The sequence below is a fragment of the Theobroma umbraticum genome, unplaced genomic scaffold, assembly GCF_002168275.2.
Source record: "Theobroma umbraticum cultivar Fairchild unplaced genomic scaffold, ASM216827v3 scaffold_4.1, whole genome shotgun sequence".
NCBI classification, from domain to species: Eukaryota; Viridiplantae; Streptophyta; class Magnoliopsida; order Malvales; family Malvaceae; genus Theobroma; species Theobroma umbraticum.
Genome location: NW_018397258.1, coordinates 3,606,788 through 3,629,044, shown reverse-complemented (window position 1 = coordinate 3,629,044; position 22,257 = coordinate 3,606,788). Strand labels below are relative to the sequence as shown.

The following is a 22,257-nucleotide window of genomic DNA, read 5'->3' as shown; positions in this document are numbered from 1 at the left end:
TGCCCTGGAACTGTTTGAATACAATATAATTTCCTTGCAAGCGAACAACGCATTTGTCAATTAAACAAGGAACCCAATTAAAAAATACGCAGAACGAATCTACCCCAGATACATCCATGCATCACGAGGTGTGATAAAAGCCGAAACTCAATCATTTTCTTCCTTACATTGTTTTTTCTATTACTATCAAAGAACGACTTTGATTAAAAGGCACGCCTGATTGGTACTTCTATCAGTCTTTACTTGGTTGAGTATCGCCTAAAGTCAGACCTCAACTCATTGGAACCTAGCGTTCCTAAGCTTTAGTCTTAGTTCTCCAGCACTTTGTTCTTCCTCTGTAATACCTTCTCAGCATGTTTTTCAGCACACAAATAACATTCCAGAGGCTCTAATTCTTCTTCTTCTCCTATCATCGGTTTAACCTTGGTATGTAGAACTAGCAGGTTTTCCTGTTCTCTGTGTAATTAAAACTAATTTTTTTTTTTTTGTTTTATGGGAATTCAGGGCCAAAAGAGAGAAAGGTTTTGTTTTTAGGTTTGGTGCTATGGGTTATGATAAAGAAGAGAGCTTTGAGACCAGGACCAAGGAACCAAAGAAGATTGTGAAGACATACACAGCTTGCTTATGGTCGTTTTTGGTGAGTTTGACAGGAGGCCTGATGTTGGCATGGTGGGAATATGAATATCATCCAACATATAGGCAGCTCTGGATGGTGCCCTTTGGTCTTATTCTGTTTACTACTCCAGTCATCATTTGGTTCGCCATTTTCGTTTCTGATATCTGCAGTTTTACAGAGGATGTAAGGCCACCAGATGGCTTAGTTCATGACCCGGAAAAGATGATCAAGAAAGTTATTTCACCTTCCTATTGATTGTTTATATGAAGCTTTACATTTTCCTTTTTGGGATAAAATTTACAAGAATTGCAGGCTATAAAGTATCAGATCACCCTTCTGCTTATGGTTCAAAGTTTTAGATTACTTGTTATTATTGCTTCATGTGAATTATTAACATGATTTTGATACAAATAACCGAGTATGATTGGCATGCTAGCTGCTTGGCAATCAGATTGCCTAGTTCAGAGCTTAGATTAATTAGTTGGTAGTGCATTTCTTTATGTAGGCATTTTGGATTGGCCAAAGCATATTATATAGATTAAATGATGATATTCCAGGCTAAAGACAGCTAAGTACTTTTTTTTAATGAGAACAGATTAAAAATCCAAAGCATGAGGTGATGATAGGTGTCAACTTGGTCGGTTTTATATGATTAATTAGTGAATGAATGATGTAGGAGAAATCAATGAGAACCAAGAATATGAGGTAACCAAAGGCAAACTAAGACGAGAATATTACCTTCCCCAGTTTTGTAAACTTCAAGGATCTCGCCTCTATTTGTTTGTTCCAATCCCATGTTCTTCCACGCGTTTACCTACTACTATACTACTCGTTCTCAATTACTCTGATCAACGTGGGTTTAAAACCAACACCACGTTGTAGAAAAGATAAAAAAAAACAAAACGATTATGCCTGCCTGTGTGCCATCCTGGGAAGGACAAAAAAAGGGTCCCGGGAGAACTTTAATCAATTGATCTTCATTCTTCATCTTAGAACTATTGGGAAGAACTTTACCCAACAGCTTTGACAATCAGCTGAGTGTGTAAGTGAAATTAGCTGATGGACTGTGAACAAGGAATCGGCCAACTGAAATCGTGTGAGATTGTCCTTTGGAATCCCCTCACGAAAGCCAGATTTCAATAAAAAAAATGTCCAAGCTCTAGAGAAAAAGAAAGAAACATTTAACAATTACAGACCCCAAGCCAGAGTCACTCCAGCAATTTTTATTTAAAGAAACCACATGGCCGAATTCTTTCTGGAATTGTTGATATTGCCCTGCGCTGTCCCAACCCAAGCCGTCTATTTTATTTTCGGCATGGTTGGCCAGATATAAGTTTCAAAAATGTCAAGGTCACTCAAACCAATAACAATTAACAGCTTAGCCTTCAAACATGCATGGCTTTGAGGAACAAGGAAATTCGCTTCATTCTTAACGTGCCTCGCCTATAACATCCCTTTTTTGAAGGGCTTAACATCACTGGGAAACTGGTTCCAATGAAATAATCCACTCTGACAGATGAATTTTCAGGAATCGATAGGCTTACTCTAAACTATCACGTTGCTGACCGGATGCCTCTCCTTGAAGTCAAACTTCAGTAACAAAGAAACATGTCTCTGCACTAAAACTTTTATTCACATACACTTCAAGCGAATATCATGACATTATGGAAGCAAACATAATGCGAGGTATATCTTTTCCAACTTTAACATTTAAACATAATCATGACAATGCAATATGATCATGGGCAGTCGCTTTGACAACAAAACCTCAAGCCTCAACATCTGAACGTGTTGGAAAATCTATGCCATGAAGTGCTGGTATGTTGTCTAAATCATCTTCTGAGAACAATGGGAGGAACCACAAAGTTTTCTTCGTGCCAAATACCTTGAGCAAGGAAAATGACTCATGAGAAAGTTGGAATATGTCGTCCATATAGAGAGAAGAAATACCCCCTTTCGCTACCTATTTTGATCAAAATACATGTGATTATTTTATAGCATGATATGGCAGAAGCCATTAAAATGGCAGGCCAGACGGCCACAAGAGCACACATAAGGGGCAGCAAGTGACTTCATCGAATCTGCCTTCCCAAGCATTATAGCTTTCATGTTAAACACTTATGCTTTCAATATCAAATTATGAGCCCTAGATACATCTCAGATGTCACTGATTATTAAGTCAACTTTCCTCATATTTATGTCCATAGATAAAAACAGAAAGTTAAGAGAGTATGCAAACAAGTACCACCTGCTCAAAATTCTTTTTCCTGCCCAAGTCATATTTCCACCTGACTGCTCCTTTCTTCTCATGAACCTGAATATATTGTTTCAGAAAAGTAATATATAATAAATTATTAACAATGTAAATAAAGCCTTCACCAAGAATAGAACAGCCCATCCTAATAATAATATCACGACCCCACATGCCTGCTTAAAATAAAAGCATGACTTCATCCAACAACAGGAAGATAACACATTAAAAATCAGCATCCAACACCTTACCAAATCTCCAAGCGTAATAGCAAAGACATGTTAACAAAAGAGAAAAGGGCTGTAAAGATATTAGTTGTATGTTATACCTCTACTGATGTCGTGTTGCTTGAAAGAAGAGATGCGTGCATGACTAGGAAACAAAGAAGACTCAGAGCAAACGCCAAATTGAGAACTGCATCAAGGTACAGAATCTGTAAGAAACATAAAAACAATGAGAATGCAGAACAAATATGTTGAGCTGAAAAATAATACATGAACTTGAGTTGACAACTTACCAAAGGCCAAAAATATTATTGCTAAATTGGCAGGACCGGAGGAGTGATTCTTGGCTTCATCAAAGAAATTGATAAAACTTGGCAGCAATACTATGGTGTTCATTGTTGTCTCCAAAAATGTATATAGCTTTTTTGCGATAAGAGAATGTCAGGAATATAGGAAAAATGAAATAAGCTGGTCACTCCTGCCCCTCTTTTTGGTTCAAAAGAAGGGGGAGACATGCAGAAACATCATACTTTCTATGCATAGTTTAAAGATATAAAGCCAACATTCAGTCCAGCCACCTTCATCTTGAGCAGAAGAGGGCTTCTTTCATATACAAGGGAAAAAGAAAAAAAGAAAGAAAGTAATAGAGCAGTTAAATATTAAGGACACTGATGTACATCTTACATGCTTATTCCGAAATGTGGAAGTATCTCTATGTAAATGTACTTAGTTCTGCCCAAGAAGGACAACAAGAAGCAACAGCAAACCCATTAAAAAAAACACACAAAACCATAAATTAAATTTTACGCAATTACAACTCAACAAGTTCAAGCCATGAGGAAAATATTCAATATTTTTATATATTAGTAGCACTAATTACTTACTCTACTAGGTCACTAGTGGTCTACGTGTATCTTTGACCATATCAACAACAACAAATTCTGGTTAACTTCCCCAGATGTATTTCTAAAAGTTGAACTGGTTGAGTTCAAAGAATTGCAAAAATCACGGGCTGGCTGAGTTCTTTGTTAGACGTCTCAAGGAGATTGCAAAACATGATCCAAACTTTGACTAACCATTAAAAAATTTCCTTCTGGAGCTTATTAGGAGTTAAATGAGAAATTATATTTAATTATAGCCATATTAGCAAACCATGCAACATAAATATGGTATGAGGCATGTAGTTGCATGCTTAAGAAGCAGGTTTGAATCACCCTTCCCCCAGAATAAAATAAAATAAAATAAGCTATGAGACATATTTTTCAAACACAAAATTGATAAGTAATATCATGTTGAGGTTAACAGATCTTTCACAGTCAAAATCTTAAACTTGACAACCGTAAAACTCCTTAACTCCATGCTAACCATAAATTGGAAAACAAAAATAGAAAAAAGAAAGATGGACATACTCATAGACATACTTCATAACTACCAGACCTTGGATAAATTGAATGGCGTCTTACCAAGAAAAGAAGAAAAAACTTGTAGTTGCGTGCTCCAACACAATTCACCACCCATACACAATGGTGGTCCATCTTGAGAACACATCTTTGACCTACAGAAACATAATGTAAACAAAGTCATGCTTCATACTATCAACACAACTCATTCTCATACTTCCAGTTATGCCAATGAAAACCAGTAGCACTGTTCTATAAAGGGAAATGGTATGAGATATGTAAAACATTAAAAGACACTTTGTGACCCTACAAGAGGAAGATTGCCAAGGAAAGTGGAATCACCACTCCAACTGTCACAACCTTCCCTTCGTGGGTGAACGCTATAGTAAGTTTAACCTTACTGTAAAGTTAATAAATAAATTTTTTTTTAAAAATAAAAACCTGTTTAACAGGTTAACAGGTTAACAGGTTAACAATATATATAATTTTTAAATTTACTCTTTTTATGATAACAACGTAAATAATTTTTAAATTTATTTAGTTTATTTTAAAAGTTATTTAACTTTTAATTTTATTTTATTGTTTACTTTAAACTATAAGAATATTATTTCTTTTAATATTAAAATTATATTTAATTAATTAATGTAATAAAAATTATTATTATCACTTGTTACGTTAACTCTCACACATTTACGTTAAGATTTTAAATTTGGTTATTCCACTTTTATAAGATTTTATATTAATTCTTACATCTTTACGTCAAGCCTTTTCAATAGTAACTTTTAACTATAATTATCTTTATCTTTATTATTCCTTATTTAAAATAAATATTTGAATATTATTACATACTTTTAGCGCGATAATATAAATATAAATGCTTATTTTTCATTAAAATTAAATTTTTTTACTTAATTAACTTATTACGTTAACTCTCACACATTTACGTAAAAATTTAAAATTTAATTATTCTACTTTTATAAATTTTTACATCAATTATTACAACTTTTATATATACTAATTTTGAGCTATAATTATTTTTATTATTATTATTTATTTAAAAATTAAAATTTATATATCATTAAATACTTTTAGTTTGAAAATATATATTGAAAATTTTATTTTTCACTAAAATTAAATTTTTTTTTACATAATTGATTTATTATGTTAACTCTCACACATTTACATTAAAATTTAAAATTTAATTAATCTACTTTTATAAGTTTTTACGTCAATTCTTACAGTTTTATATTAAAACTTATTTATATCAATTTTAAACTATAATTATTTTTATTTAAAAATTAAAATTTATATATCATTATATACTTTTAGTCTGATAATATAAATATAAATATTTATTTTTTATTAAAATTAAATTTTTTATTTAATTAACTTATTACAACTCTCACACATTAATGAGATAGGTAAAACATTAAAAGAAACTCTGTGACCCTATAAGAGAAAGATTGCCAAGGAAAGTGGAATCACCACTCCAACAGTCACAACCTACTCTCCGTGTGTCAAAATCCTGATTCTTCCCTTGATTTAAGGAATGAGCAATTCTTCTCCAGTGTCAACAAATCCAACCATAGCCCATACTTATTGATTTATATTCCTTAATCCTTACCGCTACTGCCTCCTAATTTCTAAATCCATTCTTCATTAACAATTAGTTTTAGCCTTTTTTTCTTTTTTTCAATCTAAATCATCCTTGAAATAAGTTTATCTCATTCCTTTCTGCCTTACTTATTCTTTTGCAGGAATTCCAGGGTACAAAATGATGTTTCTCGAAAAAAAACGGATCTAATAATTCCGAAAGCACAATCATAATGAAAATTATAACAAGTAAACTGAAAGAGATCAAAATTTGACTTACAAACAGAACAATGATGGCACCGTGGTGGCTTCCCATTCTGGCAATGGCTGCAATAACCACCACGTGCTCTCTCCAATCCACCATCCGCTGCTGCAAAAGAACTACCAACCTCCAAATTTCCCTCCGGGGAAACCGGTCTCCAATTTGCAGGTACAGAGCCAGGGTCCTTAAACACTACCCTAAAATAACTCCATAATAAAAGTATAAGCTGCAAAAAGAAGAAAAAAAAATCAAACTTGCTAAGCAAACAGTAAAACTAACCAACCCACTAACAAAATTACCAGAACATGGAATGTAATGATGATGGCGACGGATAAAAAGGAGTGGAATCCGCCGCGGAGTAACTGTGGGCCCCAGGTGAGCAAGACGACGGCGTAGTAACTGACGCCGATAATTGCGGTGACGAGGAGGATCATGAAGTAGCCGAGGACTCTGAGGCCAGAGCAAAGCCTGAATAGGTTCATTTCCATTCGGGGATTGAATCGGCGGGTTATCCCGACTTGCGGAATGATTGGGAGAGGCCTCCGGGTTCGCGCCGGGAATAGACGTTTCCAGATGTCCGGCGCCAGGGTTCAGTGTTCGGTTCGTTGGTTGATTGGTGTTTGGGGATGGGGATTTCGGTATTCTGGTTTTTGTTTTCTGGGAATCGGAGAGATGGAGGCGTGGATCGGTAACTTCGTAGCGGGAAAAGAAACTGATTGGGAAATGGAATAAGGGCGTGGTATAGTCGGTGGTTGCCTCCAACTCGGATAGATAACTCGCCTTGACTGGACTCGGTGTGAGTAGCACTCACAATTTTGTGTTTATTATTATTAAGTAATTACTTTGAAATATCAACAAAAAATACGAAATTATAATCATTATAATCAAAATTGTTTATAAATTAATTTTTTTCAAAAAATAAAAAATAATACAATAATATTAATAAGATGAAATTAAATAAATTTTCTGTTGAATTAAGCAATCAACCATCATATGTACTAAGAATTAAGATCCACCAACAACATTTTCCAATCATAAAGCCTTTCAATGCCTTGTCTGACCCTCCACAAGAGAAAAGGACAAAGAAACAACTAGGATAATTTTGCTCAATATCTAGTAATTTTAGACTGAATGTAAAGGCTTGGAACATTCTTGCACCCCGGGGTCCGACATATCCACCAAGAGCCAATGGGTGGGCAGGTGGTCAGTACTGGCAAGTGGCAAAGGAGTGAGGAACATTAGGCTTTCAAAACAGTGTATGTGGTCATGGATGGTATCATTTAACCCCGCAGGGCTGGGTGGCACTGCTGCAATTTTATGTCAGAACTCAAAGCAGAGGTACACTGAAATTTCATCCATGCAATTCTTTTTGGATAAGCATGTATGATTCCGTTCTGATGGCTATCCACCAAATCCTTCTTCTGGGAGGGTTAGGTGTGATTGAATTCATTTTTTAGCTTTTATAAAAAATAAAAAAATGCCGACAGCTTTAGATATTTATTATAATAATGAATAAATAAAAGTTTTTTTAGTAAAAATATTAATTGAGTTATTAAAAAAACAAAAGAAGAAGGAGAGCCCTATGCACTTTCTCAAGAAAATCACGCCAAGTCGGTCAAAGAGATGCCACAGCCAAAGCAATAGCCCAAACAAACGAACGAAAACCCCGCTGACGTAAGCAACCGTGCAAAAACCCAATAAACTAACAACCAAAAATCTCTTTCGCGTGAGTTTTGTCTTAACGACAGGAGAGACCAAATCTAGCCCCTTTTGTTCGGTTTTATTTTTTTATTTTTTATTTAAAAAAAAAACCTTTTCATCAGTTTTATGTTACTTCCTCTTGTCCTAAAGTCCAGAATCATCGTCGCTATCTAAAGAAACCGACTTCTAAATTTAAAGAAAAGAAACAGGAAGAAAATCCTCCACACTCACCCGTGCTCAAACAAGGTAAAAATAGTAGGTGCCTTTTATTTCTTTTCATATTTTTTATATTTGGGGATTATTCGATTTAGGGTTTTTTGTTTTGGTTTTTTGAGGGAAAATATTTTTAGGTTGATTAGGGGTAGGGTTTCTTCTTGGAGTAAAGTAAAGTAAAAAGCTCACACAAGATGCAGCAGCCACCGCAAATGATCCCTGTGATGCCTTCATTTCCACCTACTAACATCACTACTGAACAGATTCAGAAGGTAAATTCGTAATCATTATTTTTTTCCTTTTATTTTCGTTTATTTATGTTTATTATCCTTATATAGCGTGTTTAATGCTACTGACCTGGATTTATTCATTTATATGGTAATTTTTTCAGTTTCATGAGATAGGAGAAGCCCTTATTATTTGTTCAAAAAAAGAGCCCTTTTTAAGGATGTGTATTAACATAACATTTATGAAATGGAAGAGTTGTGCTTTTCTGTGAATTGATTTCCCCTGCATTGATATTTATTTGGAATAGGATGATGATGCTGAGAAGGTAATGGTAGGTTGGTGTTGGTTTTAAGGAGTTATGATAACAGTGACAGATACAATAGAAAGATGAATGAAACTTGTTGGTAAAGCAGGGGATCTAATATTGTTTTTGTTAGATGCAATGCTATTAATTAAATTTGGTTTTTATCTGTTATTTTAGTATCTGTGGTCAAAAGCAAGAGATTTGTGCCATCTTGAATGGTAAAATACTTCTGGCGCATGAGAGTGATCGTGCTTGATGTTGGGGAGACTTACAGTCTTGATTACTCGTGTCAATTTGGTTGTCTATGTTTTATCCCCAGAATTAATTTTTGTTTCTGTCTTTTACGAAGTGTTTGAGTGAGTTTCTTTGAAGTCTTCTAACATCTTTATATCAATCCTTGATGTCCACCTTTATCTTGGCTTTTATGTGATGCCAGGATAAAGTAGACTCTTATATCAATTTTTGAGTTCAACATTTATTTCTTTTCTACATGCCTCTACAGTGAATGAGATTTTTTTTTTTTTTTTTGCTTAAGTAAACTGCTGATTTGCTGCTATTATTTTACTGGTGGCATCCCCTGGGAACTTTTCAGTAGATTTTATTTTTTGGGAAGGTAATACGACTTCTAAATCACCGATGCAACTAAAAATATCTTACTTGGAATATTGATATGAAAATGAAATCAATAAACCTGTTTGAAATTTTACTGGCATATATTATTGATCTATATCAAGGTTTTGCAGGTTTAATAAAAACCCGTTGTTCTTTCTGACAGTAAAGAGATTATCAGGGACATATCTATATTTGTGATCACTTGATTTTTTATGAGTTCCTTTTTGATTACCTTGTTTGAAAATGGCTTTCAATTGGAGTAACAAGATTGGTTGAGCTGTCTGTATGGTTCCAAATAATGGTAAAGTATGCCCATTGCAGTAGAAGCCTTGAACATAGGTTTCCTAATAAAGGGCCTGTGAGTTTAATTTCCTAAAGCTGACAAAGTGGCTCTTCATTGGGTCCATGCTTGAGTTAAATCGATTAAAAAGCAAGCAAAAAAAAAAAGGGTCCTTGTAGGCCTCAATATTATGATTTATTTTACGTCGCTTACAGAAATTCTTTAATTTAGATGAGACAGGGTCTGTTTCCTGTTTCACTTTAGATAGTCATTGTTTCCCATGAAAGAGTAATGTTCATTTTAGAGGAAGAGCATTAGTATCTTATGCTTTAAACATGAAACATAATTGTATTAAAGAATTTATTGATATTGCCTCCTGTTCCGAAAAAGTGTAACATGTATGAGATGCAAGAGCAGTGGTTGATGTTGTAAAACTGTTGGCTGATTTTGAGAAGTTCTAAACATAAGAGGTGGGCTTTATATGCTAATACTCATGGATGATCATTGTTTTACCTTGAACTAAGCTGAAAGCTTAATAGCTATCTGTTGTTCTGCTGAAGGTAATGCATTTGAGGGATTTGTGAAATAACTATATGCCCTACTAATCCTACTATCCTTTTTATCCAGCAATTTCCTATTGAATGGGCTATCATTTTCTGGGTCAAGATTCTCTTTGGGAACCCAAGATTGAGAAAAACTCATGAAGAATTTAAGAAGTGCTTAAATGCAAAAAGTTTGGTAGAGGTTGGATCTTAGAGTAAAGTGTGTACCCTAGGTCTTGTTATGTATGGTTTTACTGTTTCTTTTTTTCCTGATTCTAGGGGATATGTTTTCCATAGAAGTGTGTATAGATCTCTGCCCCTGTCTCTTATCTGTTATGCATGTTAAAGCATTTGTCACTTCATGCTTAAGAATGGAGTATATGATGATAGAGGCATTAAGTTGTTGTTATTGTGGTCTTATTTTTTTCTCTTTAAGTGTTCTTTTTGTCATTCTTATTGCAGTACCTTGATGAGAACAAGAAGTTGATTTTGGCAATTTTGGACAACCAGAATCTTGGAAAACTAGCTGAATGCGCCCCGTAAGTATTTTATAAATTTCTCTTTCTCTTTTATCTACCTGAGTATATGTATGCAGCATTTTAAACTAGCATTTGAGTTACATGTTTGTTTTTAAGTCGGAAGTAGCTTTTCTAAACTGCTACATGCCTTAGCATGTCAAGAACTGTTGCCAAACATTTGTATTAGTAACGGATGTTGCTGCTTTGGGACTGTGCTTCGTGTAGCTCAAATTGAAGTATCTAATGTCACTGTCAATTAATTATAAATTGTTCATTCGTCCTAGATAATTATATGTGTTTCTAGTTGAAACTGGGACCAAAGTTAAGGAGTCTCTTGATCCAAAGTTAGATAAGTCTTTCTTCTCATGGATATGCAGATACGGATGGTAATGTCCAAACCTATTTTGAGGAACTAATTTAGTGCTTGGCTCCCATTGTTCTTACTGCCAATTCTACTCTGGAGGCATAGTGAGCTCATGATTATCACCATATTACCTTATGATACATATGAGTAGGTAGTGACCATGAGTCTTGTGGTATAAATGTCTGTTTCTGGTCCCTGCATAATTCAAGCACTGAAATAACCTTAATATTTTATCTGGAGAAGGCAATGTACCATTTTGGTTAGAAGAAGATACAACTTTCAGTTGTTGTGTTTTGGTTTTTCTTCATAATCTGCTACCAAGGATTCTAGATAGAAACCTATTTAATGAATCTAGTTTATTATATTAGCATGTCTACTATTTGTCGATCATCACCATATGATATGGTCACTGATAATGCAGTGAGGTTTCCCTTTCGTACTCTCCTCCCCCTCCCTCCCTCCCCCGTGTAGTCAATGATCGTAGTGGGTTTTTTATCAAAATTGTACCAAGGAGCGGCATTTACAAGCCAGAGAGGAAGTTATCAACCTATGAAGCTTGCAAAATTTTGATAAATCTGTTTCAATATTTGAAGGTCAATACTGAATTGTTGCAATTTCATTTAATACCGATAAAATTACTGTTAGTTTTTCTTCCCATAAATGTGTGTGGTTTTGCACATGCACACATGCACATATGCTTACATGTGTCACATTTGGGCAGCATAGATATAAGCTTTTGATGATTTAGGTATCAAGCTCAGCTGCAAAAGAATTTGATGTACTTGGCTGCGATTGCGGATGCACAACCACAGACAACACCAACGATACCTCCTCAGGTAAGTGTTAAAAATGAATGGTTTTCTTCTAGTCTATCTGCTGTTACACTTCTTGCTCACATATTTACCAACAATTGCAGATGGCGCCACATCCTGCAATGCAACCAGGAGGATATTTTATGCAACATCCTCAGGCTGCTGCAATGGCACAGCAACCTGGTATTTTCTCCCAAAAGGTGCCATTACAATTCAATAACCCACATCAAATGCAGGATCCACAGCAGCAGCTGCATCAGCAGCATCAACAAGCCATCCAAGGGCAAATGGGAATCAGACCTGGAGGGCCCAATAATGGCATGCATCCCATGCATGCTGAGGCTGCTCTTGGAGGTGGCAGCAGTGGTGGCCCACCTCCAGGTTCAGGCCCAAATGATGCACGTGGTGGGAACAAGCAAGAGGGCTCTGAGGCTGGTGCTGATGGGCAGGGGGTTACCACTGCTGGGCATGGTGGTGGTGATGGAGCAGAGGAGGCAAAGTAACTGCCCTAATCGGTTGTTTTAATTGGATACTTGTGGCTGTTGATAGTAGGCGTCTCTTACGGTAGGAGTTGTATTGCTCTGGTGATCTTTGATATACAGTGTTAGAATTAAAATTTTCTTTGTTGCTCTTTAATATAACAGTTTAGGTAGGTAACTTTTGTTGAGGTTCTTGGCATGCCAATTAATTAAAGAACAGGTGGTTAGACACAGACGGTTTAGTTGTAAAAGGAGGAGGCTTAAAGCATGTGGTCACTGCCTCCAGTGCTGTTATTTTGTAATAACCTATAAAAGCTTGCAGCGTGTATCAGAATTGTGATCCAATTGAAGTTTCCTTGGTTGTTATTGGAAATGGTTTGTGTATCATTGTGCGTAAAAAGAGCTGTAAATCAAGGTCGTGATTGTGGAACCTACCATGAGAGCTCTGCATGTTAAAATGACCCGTCAAGTTCCTGGCAAGGGGCTGCAAGCGGTTGGCATCTCATTTACTAACAGGGGTCCATGGGTGAGGCTAAGGCTATGGTTGCGCGAAGGTAATGCTAATCTCTATTATTTCCGAAGTGGACATGTGCAAGAATGGTGTACCTTTACTTACCTTTTAATCATCTGAGTTGAGACAAAAAAAATAAATTTCTATTCCTAGTGAAATAAATGGCGCCGAACTTTGAGGAAGGAAGGGGTAAGAGGCAGCTAATAAGACGGGAGCCAAGGAAAAGAAAAGAAAGGAATTGACCTCTCAAGGTTCTAAAAAGAAGAGGAAAAGGAAGATATCCATGAACAAGATAAATAATTCTCCTTGATGGCTGGAACCTTTTCCAGTCCTGTATGAAGCTGTTTTAAGATGTTGACCACTCTAACCGCCGGGGAAAATGGTCACTTTTAACAGAAAATTTGCCTTCTAAATACTGCATCTAGAAGCTATGTGCGATGGGAATTGTCCAAACCTCCAAATCCAACCACCATGGCGTCTTCAACTACAGCTTTTCTATTTCAATTCCTTAAAAGGCTGTGCTTGGTCGGGGGAAATGGAATAACCATTCCTTCTCTATTTTCATTGATGAGAGAAAGTTGCATCTGATTCAATGAAATAATTATTCTAAAAGAAGTCTGAATAGTTGTTACTAAGATTTTTTTTTTTATAATAATTATTTCGAATTGTTAGGAATAAGAAAAGAAATTGATTAGATAAATATAATTTTTAACAATTAAAAAATTATCTTATAAAAAAATACTAAGCTAATTTTTCCTCTCTCTCTCTCTCCCTCACTCCTTCTCTCTCTAAAGCACACAAAGCACAAAATTTGTTACTTTGTTTTTAAAAAAATGAAAATATTTAAATATTAGTTACTATATTAATATTATTTAATTTAATTATAATAAATATTATAAAGAATATTATTTAATATTCTTTAAATTTAATGAAGAATATATTTTGTCTTTTAATATCAAATATTATTAAATTATAATAAAATTGTGTTTGTATTTTGATGAAAATATTATTTAATTATAGTAAAAGTTATTTTGATTTTATTATTTAGAATATTTTTATCTTGTAACAAAATAAATTCTTTGATTGTAATAAAGAGTATGTTTTTTTCATCATATTATTTTTATTTTTTAATTAAAAAATCTTTAAAGTTTAATAAAAAGTATTTTTATCATTTATCCATTATTTTTTAACTATCCTTAAAATTATTCTTACTAATCAAATAATAAAATAAGTAATAATAACAATTTCTATACTATTTTATTCTCATTAACTAATTTGCAAAATAGTTATGCTATTATCTTGAAATAATTATTCTATTCTTATTTTATTTTTTTTCGATGAACCAAGCATGCTGTAAATTGAATCTTTAATTTAGACATGTCCTCAATCAGTGCATTAAGAATACTAACTTTGATCTTATGGATGCTGTCAATTTTTAACCTAAAAGATTCGAATCAAAATTTAAGAAAAGAAAATGAAATGACGTGAGGAAATTGAGACATATATCTTTAGGTGTCATCCCTTCTCAATCATTAAAAAAATATATATTAAAAAGTAATATAATCAGCATTACAAAATCTCTTTCAATCCATGGCACGAAATAGAGCCAGGAAAAGGAGCCACGGCCTTTTTTTCCACAGAATCACAGCTTGATTCTTTATTATGAAGAGTAGTTGAAAAGAACAACAAACCACAATAAAATTTACTAAAATTTACCAATCATATGAGAAATAAACATAATTGAACCATTCAAAACCTTAAAACAGACAACGATAATTTCCAAAGGAATCAAATAATATTTCAAGCACCCCATTCCTGAATAAACACGCAACTTATCTACTTGCCAAGGCCCCTCTTTTGGTCTCACGATGTGGTTAAGAACTTGTTTTTTACTTTTCTTTCTCTTGGTTGAATAGATTAATTTCTTTTGTAGTTTGCTATTGGCTTCCAAGAAGGTCAAAACTGTGATTAAGCATTTTTGGTAGTTCAATGCCCTTTCCTTTCTTTGAACAACCGACGATGATTGCCCTTTAATTGTCGGTCAGCACTCAAAAATTAATCAGTACCAAAACTTGCTCTGTTTTTTTTTTCCTCTTCAAGACCTGAACCAAGAAAAGCAAACCAAATCGCCATGAAAGAAGACCAACGCCCTCTTCCCCTTCATCACCACCAAAGAAACAACAGTTTCCATCGCCAAGCTGTTCACTCACACCACGGTACGTTATCCTCCTCTTCCTATCCTACGCCTTGGGTTACTTCTCCCGTTCCTCTCCTTCCCAGCAACAACTCCTTCTCCAAGTGACTCCTCCTTCTCCTCCTGTTCTCCAATTCGTCAGCTTACCAACTCAACTCGACAACTTCCGAGTCACCAGCCACTGCTCCAACTCGCCTCTACCGCCGCACCTCATCTTCCCAACGATTCTTGAACGAGTCTTCAAGGGCTCCTCTCCTTACACCAATTTCCCGCCACCCCACGTTCGCTCCTTCCTCAAGAAAAAAGAGTCAAAGGCTGGGGCTCCGATGGTGCCGTCTTTGAACACTTGATTAAACGAGTCAAGCCCCGAGTTATCATCGAAGTAGGCACTTTCTTGGGCGCGTCAGCTCTCCACATGGTCAACGTGACTCGTAAACTCGGCCTCCAAACTCAGATACTCTGCCTTGACGACTTTCGCGGATGGCCAGGCTTCAGAGACCGTTTCAAGGACATTATCATGATAAACGGCGACGTTTTACTGCTTCAGCAGTTCATGCAAAATGTGGTTTATCTCAAAGCCACTGAATCGGTTTTACCCGTTCCATTCTCAACCGGTTCGGGTCTTGAAAAGTTTTGCGAGTGGGGAATAACGGCGGACTTAATAGAGATCGATGCGGGTCATGATTTCATATCCGCATGGGGAGACATAAACCGGGCGTATCGGATCTTGAGACCCGGTGGGGTAATATTCGGGCACGATTATTTTACCGCTGCGGATAACCGTGGGGTAAGAAGAGCAGTAAATTTATTTGCACAATTGAATAATCTCAAGATCCAAACTGATGGTCAACATTGGGTCATCGATACTGCTTTAGCATAAAACCTTTTCACAGATTTGATAGTGAATATAGGCCTTCACTTTTCTTTTCTTTTTTTTCTTACAAGGCAAATCATTTTCCTGGGTTTATGCTTTTGGTAAAATGTAAATCTTTATGAAGGGAATTGCTTTGGGTATTTGGTTAGTGGCGTAATAACGGCGTTTCCATAGTCGATGGGTAGTTGTATTCAACAAGATTACCAGAAGAAAAAAACGAAAGAAACAATTTAGAGAAGGACCTTTGTTTTGTTTTGCATTCTTGGAACTTACTTTTTGTTGGAAAGCCATTCATTCGTGTATTATACTCCTGTTTGGTTTAGAGCCCATAGTCAGACCAGACCTCCTTTCGTTTCTCCTTTGATTTTCTAATTTAGCCAAAAAGCTTGACGTCAAAAATCAAATCTATTCTCGCCAATGTCTATTGTTTTCTTGTTACTTGTTGCTACTTTGCTAGTTGCAAACGCCAAAGGTCGTAGATTCCTCTCAATCTTGCTTTGTAAAAGCTTTCTTTGTTTTGTATTTGTGTTGATATTGCTCATAGAGATCAACAGATCGAAGACGATGAGATGACATAGCATAGCAGCGAGGTCCTCGTTGTAGATATGTAGAAGAAAATTTTTGACTGAGCAAAACCATAAATTAACAACTCGTAATTAATATAAAGTTAAGTTCGGATGCAGGCTTGAGAAAAACAAGTTGGAAGGTCACGAGACATTCAATTTCCTAGTTTCTACCTTTCGGACCAACCTCCCCACTTGTCAACGCTTCGCCACTTAATTTGCCCAAACTTATGGCCCAACCATTGATTGATGCACTCGAGGGGGCTTAAGAGTTCGGCCATTGGCCCAAACTATACATTAATATCTTCACCAACCTAAAAAGAGTTTTATAATCAAGGATTTAGTTAAATAATGTGAGAAAAATTACACCACAAAAAGAGTTTGTGTGAAGTTTACTTTTTGATGATTTATTTTTATAATTCTTGTTTGAAGAATTGAATTCGAAGTTTTAATTTTTAAATTTTTTAAAAAATTTATTTCATGTAATCTTTTTGAGGTGGCTGATCCTCGAAGCTAAACGCTTTGTTCCTATACATCTTTGATTAATTTATGGCACTTAAAACAACTATCATGTGTTCTTCAATGCAGCTAGTATAGCATCAAAGAGGTTATGTTTGGTTAGATCCACCTTGTTTGGTCATGTAAAATTACTTGTCAAACCTTCATCAATATAATTAATTATTTTTATTTGAATGTATATGTTCATGTATGCATGTGTTACAAATTTTATATTAGTAAGAAATTGGATGAGACTTAGATTTATAAATAAAGACAAAGTTCCGCTTAACAGCCACGATTGTCGACTTAAAAAGGTGAAATTCATGCATGTGCCTGAATGTGGTTATCCACCAAGCCTAAATTTGCTAGACGCCAATGAAATTGGTTAAACATGCCCAAGCTGGACAGGGCGAGGTTGCTGCAATGTTTTGGGCATGACCCTGAAACAGACAAAAAGAAAGTCCAGTGGGCTCGTAATGAAAGGAGGACACTTGAATCCTGGAACTTGAAAATTAGAGACTTGAAATTTCAAATATTGGATACCAAATGTGAGATTTTTGATATAGAATATAACTAATATCTAAAAATTCAATAAATCTATAATATATATATATATATATATTATAAGAATATAAGTTGTAGTCTGCCTAATTGGCCTATTAAAGATAGCCATGAATATACTTGAATTCTTAGTTACGTGCAATGGAATGGATGGACGGGAAAAGGATTATGTAAGTCTTCGAAACTTGAATTATGTTTAAAAGATAGCCAAGCTGATTTTCTCTTTATCCTTTCCCTTATTCATTTTACCTTTCTTTCTTTCATCCCTAAAGCTTTACCCAAGCTTTCCCTTTCCATTTCCTCTATGGTAGTCCTCGGGTAGCTCAAGGGAAATACAAAAAAAAAAAAAAAAACAATGGAAAAATTCTTTTAACCCTTGATAACCCGATCCTACCAATGCAACCTTGAAGGAGTTAAGGCTTCATAAATGGGAGTAGGCTGCTGGAAATCTCAATGAGTAAGCTTTGAAGAAGTAAAGTGAGCAAGAATTATAGCGTTTTGGACGGGTTTTAAGAGCCAACGAGGTAAGGTAAATAATTAATTTACTTGTTGGTTGAATGGTTGGTTCAGTTTCGGTTTGTAAAGAATATTGGAATTTGATAAATTAATGTAATGTGTATTGATTGTAAAAAGGTATGAAGGACAGTGTTGATAGGAGACTCTGCTGATAATGTTGACCGGATATCAAGGCCTAGTTGGTGAAAATTAATGGTGGTAAAGAAATCACTTGGGATTAGAATTTTACTACTATTCTGCTTGCTATCCAATTGTGGAATATTGGCGTTGAAGTCTAATTTGCTACTAATGAATACTTGAGTAGGCACCTTGGCTATTAACTAGACATTGTTGTGTGAAAGCTGCTTAAACCGTAACCTAATACTAAAAGGCAGATTGGTGGAGTCTAAGAGGTTAGATAAGAAATGAAATTAGATATTTAGTTCCTATACTACTTGCGAGTTATATGTAAAAAATAACCATTCTTAAATTAGGCTAAATAAGTGCATAATGTGATTAATTACGATCCGTCTGAAATAGTGCTTTGATTGTTAAACAAAGCTTGCTGGTAAGGTTGGAAAAAATAGCATAGGCCATGGCACTAGAACCCTTGAAGGCCAATAAGTTAGAGGATTGAACTTTGCTATAGCTATTAACCGAATCAAGTTTAAGCCAAGAAAGTTGATCAGTAATATTGGTGAGAATTTCCACCAATTGAGCTGAGTGGGTGCTAAATTTCAAACTATATTTTCAGGAATATATTATCAATATATGCTACACATGATGGTTGAACGAAATTGTGGAAAGCATGAGTTGGTAGGAATTCTCTAAATTGATTGTGATTGTGACTTAGATTTTTGAAGCTGTTTTCTATATATTGTATATATACATACACTACCACATATATAAATATATTTTGTATTTTAAAGATGGGGAAACAAGACTTTAACTAAGCTTTCAATTCAAAATTAGCCTTGCAAGCTTTGTGTGATGCATTAGGCCAAGATTGGCCATTATTTGACTCATGGAATGCAAAGTTTTAACTTTCTATTTTCACTAAGCTTGCAGTTTTGATAGATATGCCATGTCATGAAATATGTTTGTGGATAAGCATATGGTTTATGAGTACATTACATACTGTTTTATCGTGCTTTGTAAATACATTAAAATTATATTGACTTTTCTCTTAATACATTTGAGACACTCAGGGGTAGGACCTATTACCACACCAGGGTAAATGTGATCTTTGTGTACAAAGTAATGATTATTGATTATTGATATTTGATTATAAAGGAGATTTGAAACCCTGACTTATATTTGGTGGCGTGAGAACTTTCCACTAGTAGGTAAAAGGGGAACTTGAAGCTCTAATTTATATTTGGTGGCGTGAAGAGTTCTCACGAGTAAGTGATGATATTATTGACAAGAGAAAAAATAAGCCTAAGGGCTATACAAAATCTACTCAAGGTTGATGCTCACTTATTTGATTTTTCATTATAACATGGCATGGTAATTATACTTGGAATCTGTTTTTTCTTTCATGGCAAGAGAATTTATACGTGTTGAATGATGATTAGACATATCACATCCCTATGTTTTCAAGTTAATTATCATATGCTTGCCATGGATTTACTATTGATATGAGATTGGAGTTGAATTGATTTCAACATGCTAAGTATCAATTTTTCATATGTTTTGGGAAATTTCTTTACTATGTGTTCAAGTTTAATCTGTTTTACTATATGTGATATACTTAAAAAATTGATATTTCTTAGACTTCAAAGGCTTGTATTCCATCAATTTAATTAACAATATTTTTATTGATCTCTTCTTAAGTTATAAATATTCCACACTTATGCTTGTTTCCTTTCCTGCCCATTCACTGAGTTATGAAAGACTCACCCCAATTAATCGTTGCCTATGGCAGATAAGAAATTGGATTGAGGGCAGCCGCAATGAGAAAAGTCTAGCTTACTAAGTAGGTAATTGGCATCTTATAGCACTACCCTTGAGTCACTCCGTTGTCGTATTGTTTGTCATTTTCAAAATAATGTTGTATTTTAGTAAACTTGTTAAATTATGGGCCTAGGGGTCCTAGAATATTGTGGATTATTAATGGTGTAATGTTTCAAAAGTTTTATTATCTAGAAGTGTTGTATGGATGCTTTGAAGTCTGACATCATTAAAATCATTATGTGAGATCAAGAAAATTATTAGCTAAATTAGTTATGAAGGTAAGGAAGCTTCACATTACTAGAAATTAAAACTAAGTAATATTGATCAAAGTAATGTAAAATATTCTGGTAAGGCTTCGAGTTGTGTGGGCTTGCCTACATGACTCATGCGTTGGTAACGACTGTAGGATGGGTCGTTACAATAAATATGTATAATTATTATTTAACATAAATGATTTATTGAAAAAAATTAATAAAAATATATACGTGGGGAACAAATCGTAATGTAACAACTATGAATTCAATAGAACTGGTTAGAGATGGAGAAAGCGTAGAAGAAAAACGAAGAAATGAGTTATTAAAGCTATATATTGCTACTTATTAATAAAATTTTACTATTATTTTCTTATTTAGGTTTTTACATGACTGTTGTGTTCTTTCACTTGGCTTTAACTTAATAAATTTTTGGAAAACAATTATTTAAGGTTATTTATAGAATGTTATTGCGAAGTACATCATTGAAAATTGTATGGAATTTTATAATTAGTAGGTATAATGCTTAAATAAGTCTTCAAATTATGTAAAAAAAATTAAATAAATTTTATTATTTTATTACATTCAATTAAGTTCTTATAATTAAAAAATGAACTAATTGTCATTAGTTAAAATATCACTTATTATCTTATATCCACATGACATTGACATTAAATGTCAATTTAATTTATTTTTCCTAATTAAAAATACCGAAGATATTAGCTATGTCACTTTAGATATTAAATGCTTTTTGTTTCCCTTCATTTTCATTACCTAACCAACGTGTACTATCTCTCGTTTCATATCATTTATAAACAATAAATATAGAAAATGGTACGCACCCTCTCTGTATCAAAAAATAAATATTCACTTTAGATTTGATATGAAAAATTAATTTTTTTCCTTCAGTTAATTTTACATTAAAATTTTAAAGTTTTAATTGAAGTTAATGTCTATGTTTGCGGAATCATTTTTTGATGAAAAAATTAAAAATATGAAAAAAATATAAAATACAGAAAGTATAAGAGCAACACTAATAGATGTTAAAAAAAGAGAAGAAACATTAATTTAATTCGAACTTTTCTTAAACGAATATTGGTGTGGATCGAATAATATTGTTTAATTTTCTTTCTTTTGGTGAAGTCCCTTCATAGGTTAAGCTTTCTTATGAGCATTCATTCATTAATATTTAAAAACAAGGACTTGAACATTAAATTTTAATTAATGGTTAATAGTAATTGCAAACAAAGTTTAGAATATTAAAAATAATAATAATTATGATCAAAATATTAAAATACTTATAACATTAAAATATCAAAATAGTAATATTTTAATATTGAATAAGAATATTTTGTCACTAATATTTGTATAAATATTATTTTTTATATAAAAACATTTATTGATAAAATAATATTTATTATTTTATATTTAATATCTTTTATTAAAAGGGTAGTATCATATTAACTATAAAGATATAAAATAGTTATTATTAATAACATCCAAAATAGTAGTATTTATTATTAAAATATTAAAAATATTTTTATATTGATATATCAATATTTTTAAAAATTAAAATGAAATAAAAATAATTAACTAATTAATTAATAGTATTCCATACTGAACTTCAACCTAAAAAATCTTGTTCAAAGCCCGCTTTGAGTCGACTAGCCCTAGCCCAACTGGGTGAACAGTCTAGTTGAGAGGAAGATTTGTTCTGTCTTTCTGGATTAAGTAATTTTTCATTAAGTATTGGTTTGTTGCCAACCAAATATAAAAAAAATACAAAAATTAATGTTTGGAAATAAGTATTTACAAAACATACGGAGTTTTTATTTTTAAAATGTTTGTAAAATATTTTTCACACCCCATTTTCGGTTTTAGTTCTGAAAAACTCTTTGGCTTTTAGGCTTTAGCATTTGGTTATATGATAACCAAAAAATAAAAAATAAAAAAAA

General features: G+C 33.7%; 3 protein-coding genes across 8 annotated transcripts; 2 read left to right on the top strand and 1 right to left on the bottom strand.

Annotated features, from left to right (window-relative positions):
• Positions 1-2,225: 2,225 nt before the first annotated feature.
• Positions 2,226-7,155, bottom strand: LOC110414248 (DHHC-type zinc finger family protein). 3 transcript variants are annotated; one of them, XM_021425334.2, is made up of 7 exons: positions 6,646-7,155; positions 6,365-6,572; positions 4,555-4,646; positions 3,385-3,511; positions 3,196-3,281; positions 2,865-2,930; positions 2,226-2,579 (listed from the first exon to the last, which is right to left on the bottom strand). In XM_021425334.2, exons 1-7 carry the CDS (start codon positions 6,832-6,834, stop codon positions 2,385-2,387), a joined length of 963 nt encoding a protein of 320 aa, XP_021281009.1. In that variant the 5' UTR covers positions 6,835-7,155; the 3' UTR covers positions 2,226-2,384. The 3 variants fall into 3 exon arrangements, with proteins under 3 accessions (XP_021281009.1, XP_021281010.1, XP_089639238.1); XM_021425335.2 differs by having other exon boundaries at positions 2,226-2,501; positions 6,646-7,153; XM_089783112.1 differs by having other exon boundaries at positions 6,365-6,543; positions 6,646-6,784.
• Positions 7,156-7,955: 800 nt separating this feature from the next.
• On the top strand, positions 7,956-12,783 carry GIF3 (GRF1-interacting factor 3). 4 transcript variants are annotated; one of them, XM_021424794.2, is made up of 5 exons: positions 7,956-8,293; positions 8,407-8,532; positions 10,689-10,765; positions 11,857-11,944; positions 12,025-12,783. In XM_021424794.2, exons 2-5 carry the CDS (start codon positions 8,455-8,457, stop codon positions 12,421-12,423), a joined length of 642 nt encoding a protein of 213 aa, XP_021280469.1. In that variant the 5' UTR covers positions 7,956-8,293; positions 8,407-8,454; the 3' UTR covers positions 12,424-12,783. The 4 variants fall into 4 exon arrangements, with proteins under 4 accessions (XP_021280469.1, XP_089639352.1, XP_021280468.1 ...); XM_089783226.1 differs by having other exon boundaries at positions 7,956-8,302; positions 8,398-8,532; XM_021424793.2 differs by having other exon boundaries at positions 7,957-8,293; positions 8,398-8,532.
• Positions 12,784-15,016: 2,233 nt separating this feature from the next.
• LOC110413987 (S-adenosyl-L-methionine-dependent methyltransferases superfamily protein) lies at positions 15,017-16,416 on the top strand. Its single transcript, XM_021425037.2, has one exon. It carries the CDS (start codon positions 15,520-15,522, stop codon positions 15,982-15,984), a length of 465 nt encoding a protein of 154 aa, XP_021280712.2. The 5' UTR covers positions 15,017-15,519; the 3' UTR covers positions 15,985-16,416.
• Positions 16,417-22,257: the final 5,841 nt, after the last annotated feature.